The sequence below is a fragment of the Python bivittatus genome, unplaced genomic scaffold (genome assembly GCF_059951505.1).
Source record: "Python bivittatus isolate LINGU-HERP-01145 unplaced genomic scaffold, Pbiv_v1 ctg000180_np1212, whole genome shotgun sequence".
NCBI classification, from domain to species: domain Eukaryota; kingdom Metazoa; phylum Chordata; class Lepidosauria; order Squamata; family Pythonidae; genus Python; species Python bivittatus.
In genome coordinates, this window is record NW_028277047.1 from 2305028 (window position 1) to 2317383 (window position 12356).

Consider the following 12356-nt stretch of genomic DNA (forward strand, 5'->3'; position numbering starts at 1 on the left):
TCTCTTGAAAAGGAAGCTGGACCTGGCCTCGTGATCCAGGGGCCGGGCACAGCAGCAGGTGGGACGTACCTGCCCAGTCTCATATACTCCAGCTTAGTAAACAGAGAGGAGTCGGGAACGCAGACAGGCAAGAACAGGAAACTTTTGGAGCCGAACCAGACCCCGCCTGCTTCGATCATGCTTGGTAAGGAAAGCCTCAGTGGTGGGCGAGAGGCCCCCTTGGGCACTGGGGTGGGTGGCTGGGAAGGGGGTCCCGACAGACGATGCCACCGAGAGAGAGGTTTCTGGGTTGTGAAATTTGCGGAGGTCCTGGAGCCAGTGTGGGTTTCACCCGCTTTGACACATCCGTCCGTCCCTCCGTCTATCGATCGACCTACCTGCCGATCGACCTACCTATCGGATCAGCCAACCAGGTACATTCGGAAGCCGGAAGTTGAAGGGAAGAATTCCCAAAGGGGGAAAGAATGAAGGTCTTCTGGGGCTTGAAGACGGGCCAGCCGCGACCTATAGGAAACTCAGAGGAAAGGCTGGGCAGATTCTCACAACATTTGAGACCTGGGTTGGGTGGTTGGGCACCAAGATGGGGGAACGCCGGGTTTTTCTCGGCGGGCGGAGCACCGGGCGAGAACTAGGTCTTCCCTTTCAGATTTAGAGACCGCACGGGACGGGAACGCATGCTCTGTGTTTGGTTCAGCTGGGTTTCAGGGGTCTTGTGAACCTGGCCCTGTCTTTCACGGGATTTGGGGAAGAATGGGGACCCTCTCCTGCTTCCTCAGCCACCTCTGAGCCCTCAATCTGATCCCTCAACGCTCCCGAGGCTGTTCAGATGTGGCTGATCAAGCTGAAACTTGTGAAACGTTTCGCCAACACCCTGCTTTTCTTCCGCTCGATCTGGAGTTTAAATCTTGCTTAAAAGGAGGAGGGGGAGAAAAAAGCAGTGTTTCTGACTTCTTCACACCACCTCTCCCCCACCTGGTGCCCTCCGGATACAGTGACTGCCTCTAGAGCCCTCAGCTGGCAGAGCCCCTGGCTAAGGGGATTCTGGGAGTTGTAGTCCTCCATGCCCCTGAGAGCTCCAGGGATGGGGAGATATTGAATTAATTCTGTGTTTGCTTTTCAACTGCTGTTTTTATTTTGGGAGCTGCCTCCAGTAACAATTACGTAAAAAAAGTTGCTTTCCCGGTGCAATCTTCCCTTAAAATAGGAATAATAATGGAATAAGGATTGTTAATCGGGTAACCTTCTGACATGCCCCAAGGGTGCTGCTTGAGTTTAAAAATCAGGAAAAGAAGGTTTGGAGACTCAATGAAATGGCTACGCTAGAACGGCGGCACCTAGTCCATCAAAATGCATTTATGGTCCATAAAGCGCCATAAAATTATCATGGCATCGTTTATTCGAAAGCTTCCTTGAAACTGGCAGGGGCGTCGCTCCGACAGGGCCCTTCCCGAGCCATGCCCGGCAAATGGTACTCTGAGATAGACTTCCTCTGAACAGGGCGGGTCCATCGGCTGGCTGACTGGCACGAGCCTCCGATAAACCTCTTCTGCGTGAACTTGCTTCCCTGCCCTCCACGCAGCGCTGCCCCTCACAAAGCGACGGGGGGATGACCGTGCCCAACCTGGCCTCCCGCGAGGCAAGGATGATGGGAACTGTCATCCAAGAGCAACTGGAGGGACCTCCCTGCCCAGCCAAGACAGCTGTCTGGATGTGCAGTTTGCCTTTCCCACCTTGGGGTCACGAGCTCCACCGGGGAGATTACGGTCTGCAAAGAGGAAGGGTTTCCTGTTGACAGAGACCAGCTCCAACGTGAGCGATTCCTCTTCCTCATTCAAATATCACACGGAGCAAAAACCTTGGCCTTCCACGGATAAAGCCGTTGATCCGACTCCGTGTTACACGCCAGGGGCAAGCCGTGAACGAGGCGTTGCTTGTCGTGGCCTGATCCACGGATGGGACCCGGATTAGCTCTTTCCGCTTTATCCGTCGATTTAGTACCGGCGCCGTTCGCTTTGGGAATGCGTGGCGAACGTAGAGAGGAATGTACCCGTCTGCCTAAAAGATGCGGAAAAAGTGCTTGGGAAAATCCATGCCAAACGTCCAGGAAGGGCACCTCCCAACAGGGATATGCCAAAATTAAAGGCACAGTAAAACCATCACGCCCCAAATTGCTCCCTTTGTCGGGTTTGAACCGGCAATCTTGAAATGCGTTAGCGAGTCGTGGCGGCCGTCGGGATGAAGCAAAAGATGGTCTTTGCAGGTTCGTTTTACAGAAGTGGCTGGAATTTACACCAAGTATCCAAGTCGGTGTTTCTCAACCTCGACAACTTTAAGATGGGTGGACTGGGTTGAGGTTGAGAAACCCTGATCCAGGTTGTGTCTTGAACCACACAATCTGTGCTGCTTTTCCAGGCACGACAGCATCTTGTGCAAAACGCCAGTTTCTAAACAACATTTAGCCAACGTTTAATTCAACGCCTGTTCTGCTGTTTCAACGCCGCCTCCGATGGACTTAAATCACCTTTAATGCGTGTGCTTCCCCCTCCCCGAAAAAATACCCAATACAGAATTGGAAAAAGACCTCTTCTTTCTACATGGAAGAGGAAATAGATCAGATCCTCATCGGCACCATTCTGATTTAAAGCCCTTTTTCCTAGCTCCTTCTGTCTGTGCTGCGGGCAAACGATTTGGGAGCGTTAAAGGCAAATATATCACACTCAGTCATACGGGGCCACCGTGTCCCAACCATTTGAAAGGAGTCAAATTAAATGGACCATTTTTTAAAAAAAAGAAAACTGAAAACATCAGTGCAGGAAACAACGTTTTGTCATCGTCGCAAATAAAAACAGCGATCTTCAAAAGTCGGTAATGAGTACTTACCCAAACTCTGCACGGAAGGGCAAGGAAACAACGTCCGCTCTGTGTGGAAGAAAAGAGGGGGGAAAATACGCTTCTTTGTATATTTAAATAGCATAGGATCAATTCCTTTCTTTGAGAGAGAGTTTCAACACCTCAATAAACAATAGCAGGGGCGATTCGGGGAATAACAAGGAGCTATACAAGATAATGAAATAATGATTGGGTTGGGCTCAATCAGTTTTCTCAAACTTGGCGACTTTAAGAGGGGTGGGGTTAAACTCCCAGAATTCCCCAGCCGGCTGGGGAATTCTGGGAGTTGAAGCCCACCCCTCTTAAAGTCGCCAAGTTTGAGAAACACTGGGCTAGATCATTATTTCATTGTGTTTTCAAGCCCACCAGGATTCAGGGAAGGCACCTCTTGTCTGCCTCAATTCGTTTCTCAGGGCAGCCCTGAAGAGCAGGGAACGTGCGCTCCCATTTCACAGCTGGGGAAAACCAAGGTTGAGCAAAGGAAACTCCACCCTGCGCAATCTGCGGGGGACCCGAACACCCATTTTTTGAATCTCAAGCCGTAACTCAAAACCTCTAGACTAGAGCTGGAGAAACCAGCTGGGCTGGAATTGCACAACGATGCAGCACCTCCCCTATTGCAAGGGGGGGGGGTGCCAGCCTCCCACGTTATCCTGTTCATCCTCCATCAAGGATGAACGGTGGGGATGCATCCAAAGGCCCCACCTTCCCAGGCTCTAAATTTGGGGGGGGCACCCCAAAGGATCTTTCGCCCTCGCTCAGGGAGCAAGAAAGTCGAAGGACCATCCTTGCCCCGAGGACAGATTCCATCTCCCTCGAAGTCCAGATCCAGTGGAGAAAAAAATCAAATCCATCGTTTCCAGCACTGATTTGTAAATTTAATAATAATAATAATTTATTAAATTTATATGCCGTCCGACTCCCAGCGACTCCGGGCGCTTTACGATGGTCAATTTTTTTTTAATGGATTTGTCCTTACTCGCTTACTTTGCGAGCGACCCTCGACCGTCTAGCCCAGCGTTTCTCAACCTTGGCAACTTTTAAGATAGGTGGACTTCAACTCCCAGAATCCCCCAGCCACATTTGCAGATAGATTTCTCTTCCTGTGCGTACCTGCGCGCGCTTTCCATCCATCTGCATCGCTCCACAAAGTTCATCCTGGCCATGCAGCCTTTCACAGATTCTCTGCACGAAAGCAACCGTTTTTGCGAATCCTTTCCCTGAATATATCCATTTTCAGAGCATCCATCTTCCGAACTGCACTGAAAAATTCTGTGAAGGAAAAAAAAAACGATGTTCTAAAGCTTTTGCATTTCCCTCCAGGCATTCCGTTGGAGAAATATGAACATCCTAAATTTGTATTTCTTCCCATGGTTATCTCTCTCCAGTTTCTTAACTCACATGTCATTTTCCACGCCTAGAGATGCAATCATGCTCCCATTAGCCAAATGCAGTTGGCACAGCAACTCCAGATGATGATGATGATGATGATGATGATAATAATAATAATAATAAGAGGAGGAGGAAGAAGAAGAAGAGGAGGGGGAGGAGGGGGAGGAAGAAGGAGAAGGAGAAGGAGAAGGAGAAGAGCAGCAGCAATCATATTTAACCAGCATGATGTTGGCTGAATAGCCAAACATTCAAAGCTAGATGGGTTTCTCTGCTGTATTCATTTTTTAAACATTTTCAGTTTTGCTGGCAAAAAAGAAAACCCCGCAAAAATTAGTGAGTGTTGCGAAATGCAACCCCGAGGAAACGCACACCGCTCCTCAACTGCGAATGGATACGAAAACACTGGACGGACCAGAAACGCGAGCTAAGTCAGAAACGCGAGTCGAACCCACATCACACAGCCGAGCAATTGTGGTCTGTCCCAAGCACAGCGTTTTATTTTTTGCCAAGTGTTGGGTCTGTCCTGGCTGAAGCCTTCTGATGTTCCCGCTGCATCTCTGCGTCTCGCATCAAAGGGAGACCGGGATCTCCAGCACATCCAGAGACGGAGTCTGCACACAGCCACGATGCGCTTTTGCGCAACTGGCAAAAAGCAGCTTTGCGTGCATCAGAAATGGAGGCTGCCCCACGGGGAGACCTGCCACACTAAGCAGCCTTTAAGTTCAGCCACCTGCAATTTGCACCATACTTGTGCACGGCGAATCGCACAAGCGCCAAAGCCAACCAGGCAGCCAATGGGGAGACTGTCACTCCCATTTCCATATCGGATGGAGGAACGCTGCGTTTTTACGCCCAGTGTCCAGCCAGGACAGGAAAGGCCCACGGAAAACAGATTTCCACCCCTTTATCCTGTTCAGGTTTTTTTAATTTCTTCCTGCCAGGCAAGTCGATCCTGAAAAAGCAAAGATTTCTCCATCCTGGATACTCCCAAGATTTTCGCTCTTGGCAAGGCAGCTCTGGGTGGAATATTTAATTTCTTTTTTTAAAAATAAATTTTCAAAAGAGAGTCTGCAGGAATGAAAGGAGCAGGTAAGGAATTGGGGGGGGGGGTCTGATTTTGAGCCTACTTCCCCATAGTTTTCTGGAGAGAGGGCAGAGTCTGTGTTTTACGTGGCTGGAAAACATCCGAAGGGTCGCGAATAATGCACTTCGATTATGATGGAAAAGTCCGTGCCGATCTGGTTGGGTTTAACCCAAGCTGCTAGTCCTCAGGAAGGAAACAAGGGGAGGCCATTAGCGGCTTCAAAGGGGTTGTGTTTCTAAAGGCACAAATGAAGCTATCTGCGCACACATGAAAATTTAATTCTTTCTCTCTTTCTTATGTCTATTTTATTCCACCCGCTCCCCCTCCCTTTAATCTTTCTTTCCTTTTTATTCATGTATTTCCTTTATATTTTTGATTTCTTTTCATTTTTGTATTTAGGTTTTTCCTGATTTTTGTTTCCTGTTTATTTATGTATCCATGTATTTCTTTACTGTTTTCATTTCCGTGTATTTACTGACTTTCTTTACCTTTTACGCAATTATTTATTTTACTTTTTACTTTATTTCCTTTTTCATGCGTTTACTTGTTTTCTTATCACCTTTTTTGTGTATTTAATTGATTGACTTATTATGTTTACTTCCTTTTCTTTACGTGTTTCTTTTTTGACTTCACTGGCTTTTTATATTTATGTATCGATTTCGTTTACTGACTTTTGTTATTGACTTTTATTGACTCCAATTTTATTCCTTGGGCTTCCCTTCACGTATTAAAAGTTTAGAAGAAAACTGTCATCCTAGATAACATCCTTTTTGGCACGCGCCAAGCTCTGCCGTGCTCAATAACATGAAGAGGGAGGAGGATGGGAACCGGAGTCCAACAAGATCTGGAAATACTTCGGCCAGGATGTGTGTGTGAGTGAACGTTCACAGAAGGCAGGAAAGGGTGGAAGAGGTTGTGACGTTAAAATGTTTAAAAGCTGAACTGGGGCAAGAGCCATCTTTGCTGAAAGATTTCTTTTCGTCATTGTATTTTATTTATTTGTGCTCTTATACCGCCGGGCTCGACGACGACGACGCCTGGCAGTTTTTAGCCCAGAGATTCCAAAGCAAAATTAAAGATGGAGGAATCAAATCTTTTCCACCTCGCGTTTCAAGCGTGCGCATCGTTCCAAGATGGTTTTACCAAATGTGCCGCCGGAAACGTCCCCACCAGACAGTACAAGAGAAATGCCTATTTTACAGCCTGCCGTGGGCATCACTAGAGACAGAAGTTCATTGAGGGAGGCCTCGGTTTATTCATTTCAAGCAGGGCGCGGAAGTGGAAAGGTTACCCACCGGTGATAAACCCCCGTTCCTATTTTTCAGGAGCCAAGGGCAGCATGGCAGTGGCTGGAGACTCTTCGGAGCTGGAGTGGGCCATCCAGACCCTGGTGAAGAATTACGACAAATACGCCGGAAAAGGCTGCTGTTGCCGGAAACGGCGCGGGATCAGGAAGTGCGATTTCCGAAAGATGCTGAAACGCGAGCTCAACCACATGCTGACGGTGAGGAGGGCGGCTCCCATCCTTGATGGCTGTCTGAATTTGGGCTCGAATGCACGGGGGAATTTAGGTCCGGCTCGGAAAGGGTGGCTTAGCCTGGGGATGTAGAAAGCGCAAGAGAGAGACTGGGAAAAAGCCCCGCCTTGACCTTGTGGTCCTTAAAATTTTGGGTGGGACTTTAAGATTTAGTTATCATACCCTACAACGTCAAAGTAGCATTCTTAGAACCGCTGCGGTTTCGGTAATGGTATGTGGGAAAGACCTTGAGAAATGGGGCAAAGAGACGCTGCCAAGGGAACGGTCGGATAAGAGACGGCTTAGCCCTCAGCCGCATAATGGATGGAGAAAGAGACTCAGAAGGGACCCTCCCTAGTTTCTCGGGCTGTGAAGGAGATGGGAGATTTGTACTTTCAGACTTGCAAGATTGACATCAGCCTTACCAGGTAGACCAAACAGGAAACATCATCAGATGAGCAAATTCTACTTTATTGTAAAGCTACATTAACAGAATCTTGCAAGTCTGAAAGTGCAGTTCTCCCCCCGTCTCTTTTACAGCCTAGGGAGGGTCCCTTCTGAGTCTCTTTCTCTACCCATTATGCGGCTGAGGGCTAAGCCATCTCTTATCTGACCGTTCCCTTGGCAGCGTCTCTTTGCCCCATTTCTCAAGGTCTTTCTCACATGCCGTTACAGTTTCTGACCTGGCCTACCTTGAAGGGCTGGCAGAACATGTGTCAAGGATGGCAGGAAGGAAATGGCAATGGGGAACTTGAGACTTTCCCCATTTCTGGGGACCAGCTCCCAGGGAAATGCAGATCCATCCAGGATGATGGGGACTGCAAGCCAGTGAGACGAGGGAGGGCTAAGAATCCCACCCCAAACTAAGAAGGGCTTATTCCCACCCCTCTGGACCGGAGGGCAACCAGGCCTCTTTTCCTCGCCCGCCTGATCCGCCTTCCTCTGCTTCCCACCCTCTAGGACACCAAGAACAAGCAGGCGGCTGACAAACTGATCGGCGACCTGGATGAGAATCAGGACGGAGAAATCAATTTTGATGAATATTGGAACCTGATCGGAGGCATCGCCAGCCCGATCTCGTGCCTCATCCGACAGCGGGAAGAGAATGAAAAATTCACCAAGTAGAGATGGAAGGAGTTGGTGGAAAAAAAGCCTCTTTGTCCCCATCGCTGCTTCCCAGTTCCCCACTTTTCTCTCGCCGTCCTTCCAGTTCCCTTTCTGCTGAAGGGGCCAGATATGACAAACACTTTTGGACTGGCTAATTTGGGGAATGGGCAGTTTCGGGCAGGGAGGGGGCGGTCAAGAAGCAAGGGAATTGCACCCGTTGTGACTGTGAATAGCACTGCAATAAAGGCTGGGGCCTCAGAGTCCTAGAAATGCCTCTAGCTTCTTTGTAAAATCTTTCTCACCCAACAAGCTTCCAGTCCTCATTGATGACAGATGATGCAGACTGCCTTTCTGCATCAGAGTAAGCCTCTGTGGCTTCTGGGGGCTTCCAATACGACCCCAAAAGCGAGCAAGGCCTTTCACGTACGTATTTATAGTTACCCACAAGAACCAGCCGCCCAAGATAGAATGCCTCGGAACATGGAAGGTCTATTTTACTAGCTATCCCCAATTCTACATTAGAGAGAGATTTTTAGCCAAGCAGATAAAATCTTAGCTCGTGGCTGTCACCGTATCTTGTGGCAGGGAGTCCCAGAGGTTAACGAAATGCATTTCCTTCCGGTCTGCTTTGAATCCCACAGCCTGAGATTCAAACCCTAAAGAAAAACGGGGGCATAATTTACCCAATCCCTCTCTTTATATGGTGCAGAAATCAGGGAACCTCCCACCCCAAGTCCAGCTAAAACAACCCCTCAAGTCTCTAATAATTTCAATAAATAACGCGCCTCCATCTAGGCAGCCCTTTAAAAAAAAAGACGTAAGAAACACCTGCACGCCGTAAGAACAAGAACTTCGTCCCAAGGAATTTGGCCATCCGGCTGTTAATGCACCACGTTTAACCCGGGAATTAGCCAGGACAGGCCGCCCTGTGCCCCAAAGAATCAAACCAGGGTTAACATTCACCGACCTCGGCTGCCGTTCCTCCAACGCAGCATCCGTGTCTCGACACGAACCGTCCTCTGCCCCGTGGGTTGGCAATCACGGCTTGCATTCGGCCGGGGCGGAGAAACCCCCTTAGGCAAAAAAGGAAACAGGGTGAGTTTAACAATGTTTTGATCCCGCTGCAGGTCACTGAATCTTCGGTCTGCAAAAGATCGGGGTCAGGAGAGGGGGAAAAGGGAGACCAGGAGGAGGATCTGGGAGAGGCGCAAAAAGGGTCGTTTAATCAGTTTTTGCACAAAAAACTCCTTCCGCTGGTGATCGTTAGCATGCATCCTGTGCTTGGGGATAAAAAAAAGAGAATATTCAAGGTCGTGCATCTTTTTCCCCTTCTGACAAACTGGCAGGGGCAAAGCTGAGGGTTCGAGGGGCAGGGGTTGGGCTAGATAACCTTCTGGAGCCTCTTCTCCAGCCCTGGTTTCAGCTAAAAGGGAGTCGGGGTTTGCAAAATGGGTGGGACGGACCGGGCTGTTTGCAGAGACCGGGTTCTGCATTCTGGCCCCCAGAGGGCGGCAGAGGGCTTTGGAGACACCCAGGGACCCACCCTTCCCCTGCAGTGAGCAACGCCGGCCACCAGATGGCAGCACACGGCAGCCAGCAATACAACTGGAAGGATACAACTTGCCCTGGCAATGATTTCTCCCCCCCCCCGAAAAGAGGGGGGTCTTAAAATGAGACCTGGGGAAGGACGCACACCCTTTCAGTGCTGTACCCGATTTTTCAGTTCAGGGAACTGCTTGTTATTCAACGGGGAGGGAGGGAGGGTATGTTATATACTCTGTGCATGCTCAGGAGCTAGAAATTTAGGGAGAGCATCCCAGGATTGAGAACGTAAACGAGCACAGTCGCCATCAGGAATGCTAAATGGATTCACCACATCTGGACCTTTCAAAAAATAAAACGACACCCTTAGAATTTTTGCCGCACCGAATTCAGACTTCCAGCTAACCGTGCCAGCCACCTTTTGTGAAAGCCGACTCCATTCCGTCCCCCGCCTCATGGGTTTTCCATGCCAAGGAGCTGTTCGCTTCTCCTCCCCCCCAAATTTCCTGCCCCAAATCCTATTCCCCTTTTGCAAACTCTCCCAAGCCTGTCGAATTTCATTCTCGAGGCCCGGGTTGGATGGCACCATTGTGCCTACCCCGCACAAGTTTTTTGAGGGCGCCTGGCGGGGGGAAACTAGGAAAGAGTTCTTGAAATCCAGTTTGGCTGGATTTCTGCAAGATAGGAGTGGAGTCGGAGAAGCCCCTCTCTGCGATAATGCAATTCAAGGGCCGGCCGTGCCATCTGCTGCCTGGGACGTTTGTCCCCCGGCTGGCAACGGAGCACGGACCATCCTTCTCGGCTGGCTTGGGGGAAACAAAGGAAGGGAAAGCTGGTCTCCTAGCAATGCAGGCCAAAGCTATGTCTGTCGGGTGACTCATCCCTCTGGCATCCAGCAGTCATCTGGGCTGCAGACTTTTCGGGAAAGGCAGAATGGCGCGACGGAGAGCCAGACTGCCAGTGCCAGCATACGCGCCCACGGAAATGTCAGCTCCTCCTCTTCTCTTTTCTCCGGCTCTCGGTTTTAAAGCAATATCCGATTCAGCCAGGGGCAACTTGGCACGGCTGGGGGAGAGCAACGCAACCTGGAAGGAAAGGAGGAGTCGCGAGGGCAAATGTAGAGCTTCCACTGTGGGGAGCAGTCTACCTCCCGATCCCAGTGGCCAGGAAGAAGTCCTCTGCTTCCTGGGGCCCGCAGCTGGATTTCTGCTGCCGGCCAATGGGCTTGGGGCCTTCTCTGCGGACGCTCGCCCGGCGAACAATGCGGGCATTCACGTGCCCTTGGCGACGGGAGTGGCAGAGAGGGTTCAGGACGTGGCACATGGGAGAAGAGGACAAAGGACTGCACGCACGGGTACCCACACAGCAAAATTGTGCAGCGGCTGCTTTGCTCAGAGAATGCATTATGCAAGCCGCAGACGGGCGAAACACTGATCCGAGGGGCAGGCAGAAATCCAGCCCTTCCATCAGCAATCCTTCTCAAAAGAGGATTGTTTTAATCAAATGGTTCTGCCAAAGCCAGGGGTTAATCCATGCCCCCCTCCACATTAGCAAGGAATGCTGATGTGGGTGATCGAAGCTTCAAAACAGGGGAACGACGAGGCCGAAGTTCAATTGGTGAAGCCCGCCTCCTTCTCCGGAGACCCAGGCTCGGGTTCCTCCAAGCCACCCGAGCATTAGCAAAGTGGATTTTTTTTTCCATTTCTCTTTCCATCAAGGGGGGGACCTGATCGACAGGAATCGCTGCCGCAACAGGGGAAGACAGGCTCAGATTTTTAAAAAAAGGCAAATTGGGGACAGGATCTGAACGGCCAATTGATCCTAATCAGCCCCAATTGCTAGGCGGAACCTCCCTGGACCAGAGCACGATATCTGCAAAAAAGAGTAGAGTAGAGTAGAGTAGAGTAGAGTAGAGTAGAGTAAAGTAAAGTAAAGTAAAGTAAAGTAAAGTAAAGTAAAGTAAAGTAAAGTAAAGTAAAGTAAAGTAAAAGTAAAAGTAAAAGTAAAAGTAAAAGTAAAAGTAATAAAATAAAAGCAAGCACCCAAAACCAGGAAGACACTCTCATCTCAAAGGAGCTTTGAGGGACCATCTCCCTGCCTGCACAGGGAAAAATGAATTTTTGCTCCCATCTGCCTGGATGCGAAAGAGATCCTCCAGGTCAAAAGGCAGTCTACCTCAGAACAAGGCAGCCTCGGGGCTTCCTTCTCAAGCCGCCTGCAAATTTTCGCAAGGGAAAAGAAGTTCCCTCCGCCCCTAATTCCCACGAGACAAGCTGAAACTCCTCTTTTTTTGCATTTGAGATGGGGAAACGAGCAGTGGGGTGGGGAACGCTTTGCCCCGGGAGCAACTTCTCTTCCCCAAAAAGTGGCCAAATGGCGCTCAGGTCTTCTGCCTCCTTCGCAACCCTCCGTGAGTCATCGCCTCGTGACTCAGCTGCTCCCCGGCTCAGACACACGCCCAGGCCCCAGAGGGGGATGCCAAGGAGGGTGTGGTGTGTGTGTGTGTGTGTGTGTGTGTGCGTGCAACACAGAGAGAAAGAGAACGCACATTTGCACTGCTGCTTGGAATGGCTTAAGAGCTTTCAAAGCAAATTTATCCTATTGATTTACGATAAACAGCAGTCCGACGAACATCGCGCTGCTTCTGGCTATTTTTTTTTAGCCATGCCACCAATTCGATCCTGTACAATCCCTTCGCCAACGAAGGAATGGCAGAATGGACCATTCGACCCACCCAGTTTGGTTACCGAAGCTTTATTCTTGTGTCTGCTACCTTTCCTTTCCTTTTCTTCTTTTCATGGCGATTTTGTCGGGGGGGGGGTGCCT

At 49.8% G+C, this 12356-nt stretch overlaps 2 protein-coding genes across 15 annotated transcripts in view; one reads left to right on the forward strand and one right to left on the reverse strand.

The window, feature by feature from the left end:
• The window catches only part of LOC112540725 (uncharacterized), a 39594-nt gene that overhangs the window by 6630 nt on the left and 20608 nt on the right, over positions 1–12356 (reverse strand). For 8 of the 13 annotated variants that reach the window (XR_015795521.1, XR_003084809.2, XR_015795525.1 and 5 more), the window contains 5 exons: positions 8956–9061; positions 6661–6962; positions 4003–4161; positions 2881–2919; positions 1731–2055 (listed from right to left, as the gene is read on the reverse strand). Coding sequence is in view for 1 of the 13 variants with exons in the window: in XM_088137201.1 (XP_087993327.1) it covers positions 2881–2919; positions 4003–4161; positions 4734–4879 (344 nt within the window). In the remaining 12 variants the exon portion in view is untranslated. Of the gene's footprint in view, positions 1–1730; positions 2056–2880; positions 2920–4002; positions 4162–4733; positions 5002–6660; positions 6963–8391; positions 8645–8955; positions 9062–12356 lie in introns of those variants that run through there. The other 5 variants (XR_015795526.1, XR_015795520.1, XR_015795518.1 and 2 more) reach the window with 3 other exon arrangements.
• Positions 51–8266, forward strand: S100A16 (S100 calcium binding protein A16). 2 transcript variants are annotated; one of them, XM_007429093.3, is made up of 3 exons: positions 51–184; positions 6691–6869; positions 7842–8266. In XM_007429093.3, the coding sequence occupies exons 1-3, from the start codon at positions 178–180 to the stop codon at positions 8004–8006; spliced, it is 351 nt and encodes a 116-aa protein (XP_007429155.1). In that variant the 5' UTR covers positions 51–177; the 3' UTR covers positions 8007–8266. The 2 variants fall into 2 exon arrangements, with proteins under 2 accessions (XP_007429155.1, XP_025022995.1); XM_025167227.2 differs by lacking the exon at positions 51–184 and adding an exon at positions 5185–5370.

What these genes read in the sequence shown, in the direction of transcription:
- S100A16 (XM_025167227.2), top strand. An exon ending in AGCTCAACCACATGCTGACG is followed by an intron (nt 6,870 to 7,841) that starts GTGAGGAGGGCG and finishes CCCACCCTCTAG; the next exon opens with GACACCAAGAACAAGCAGGC.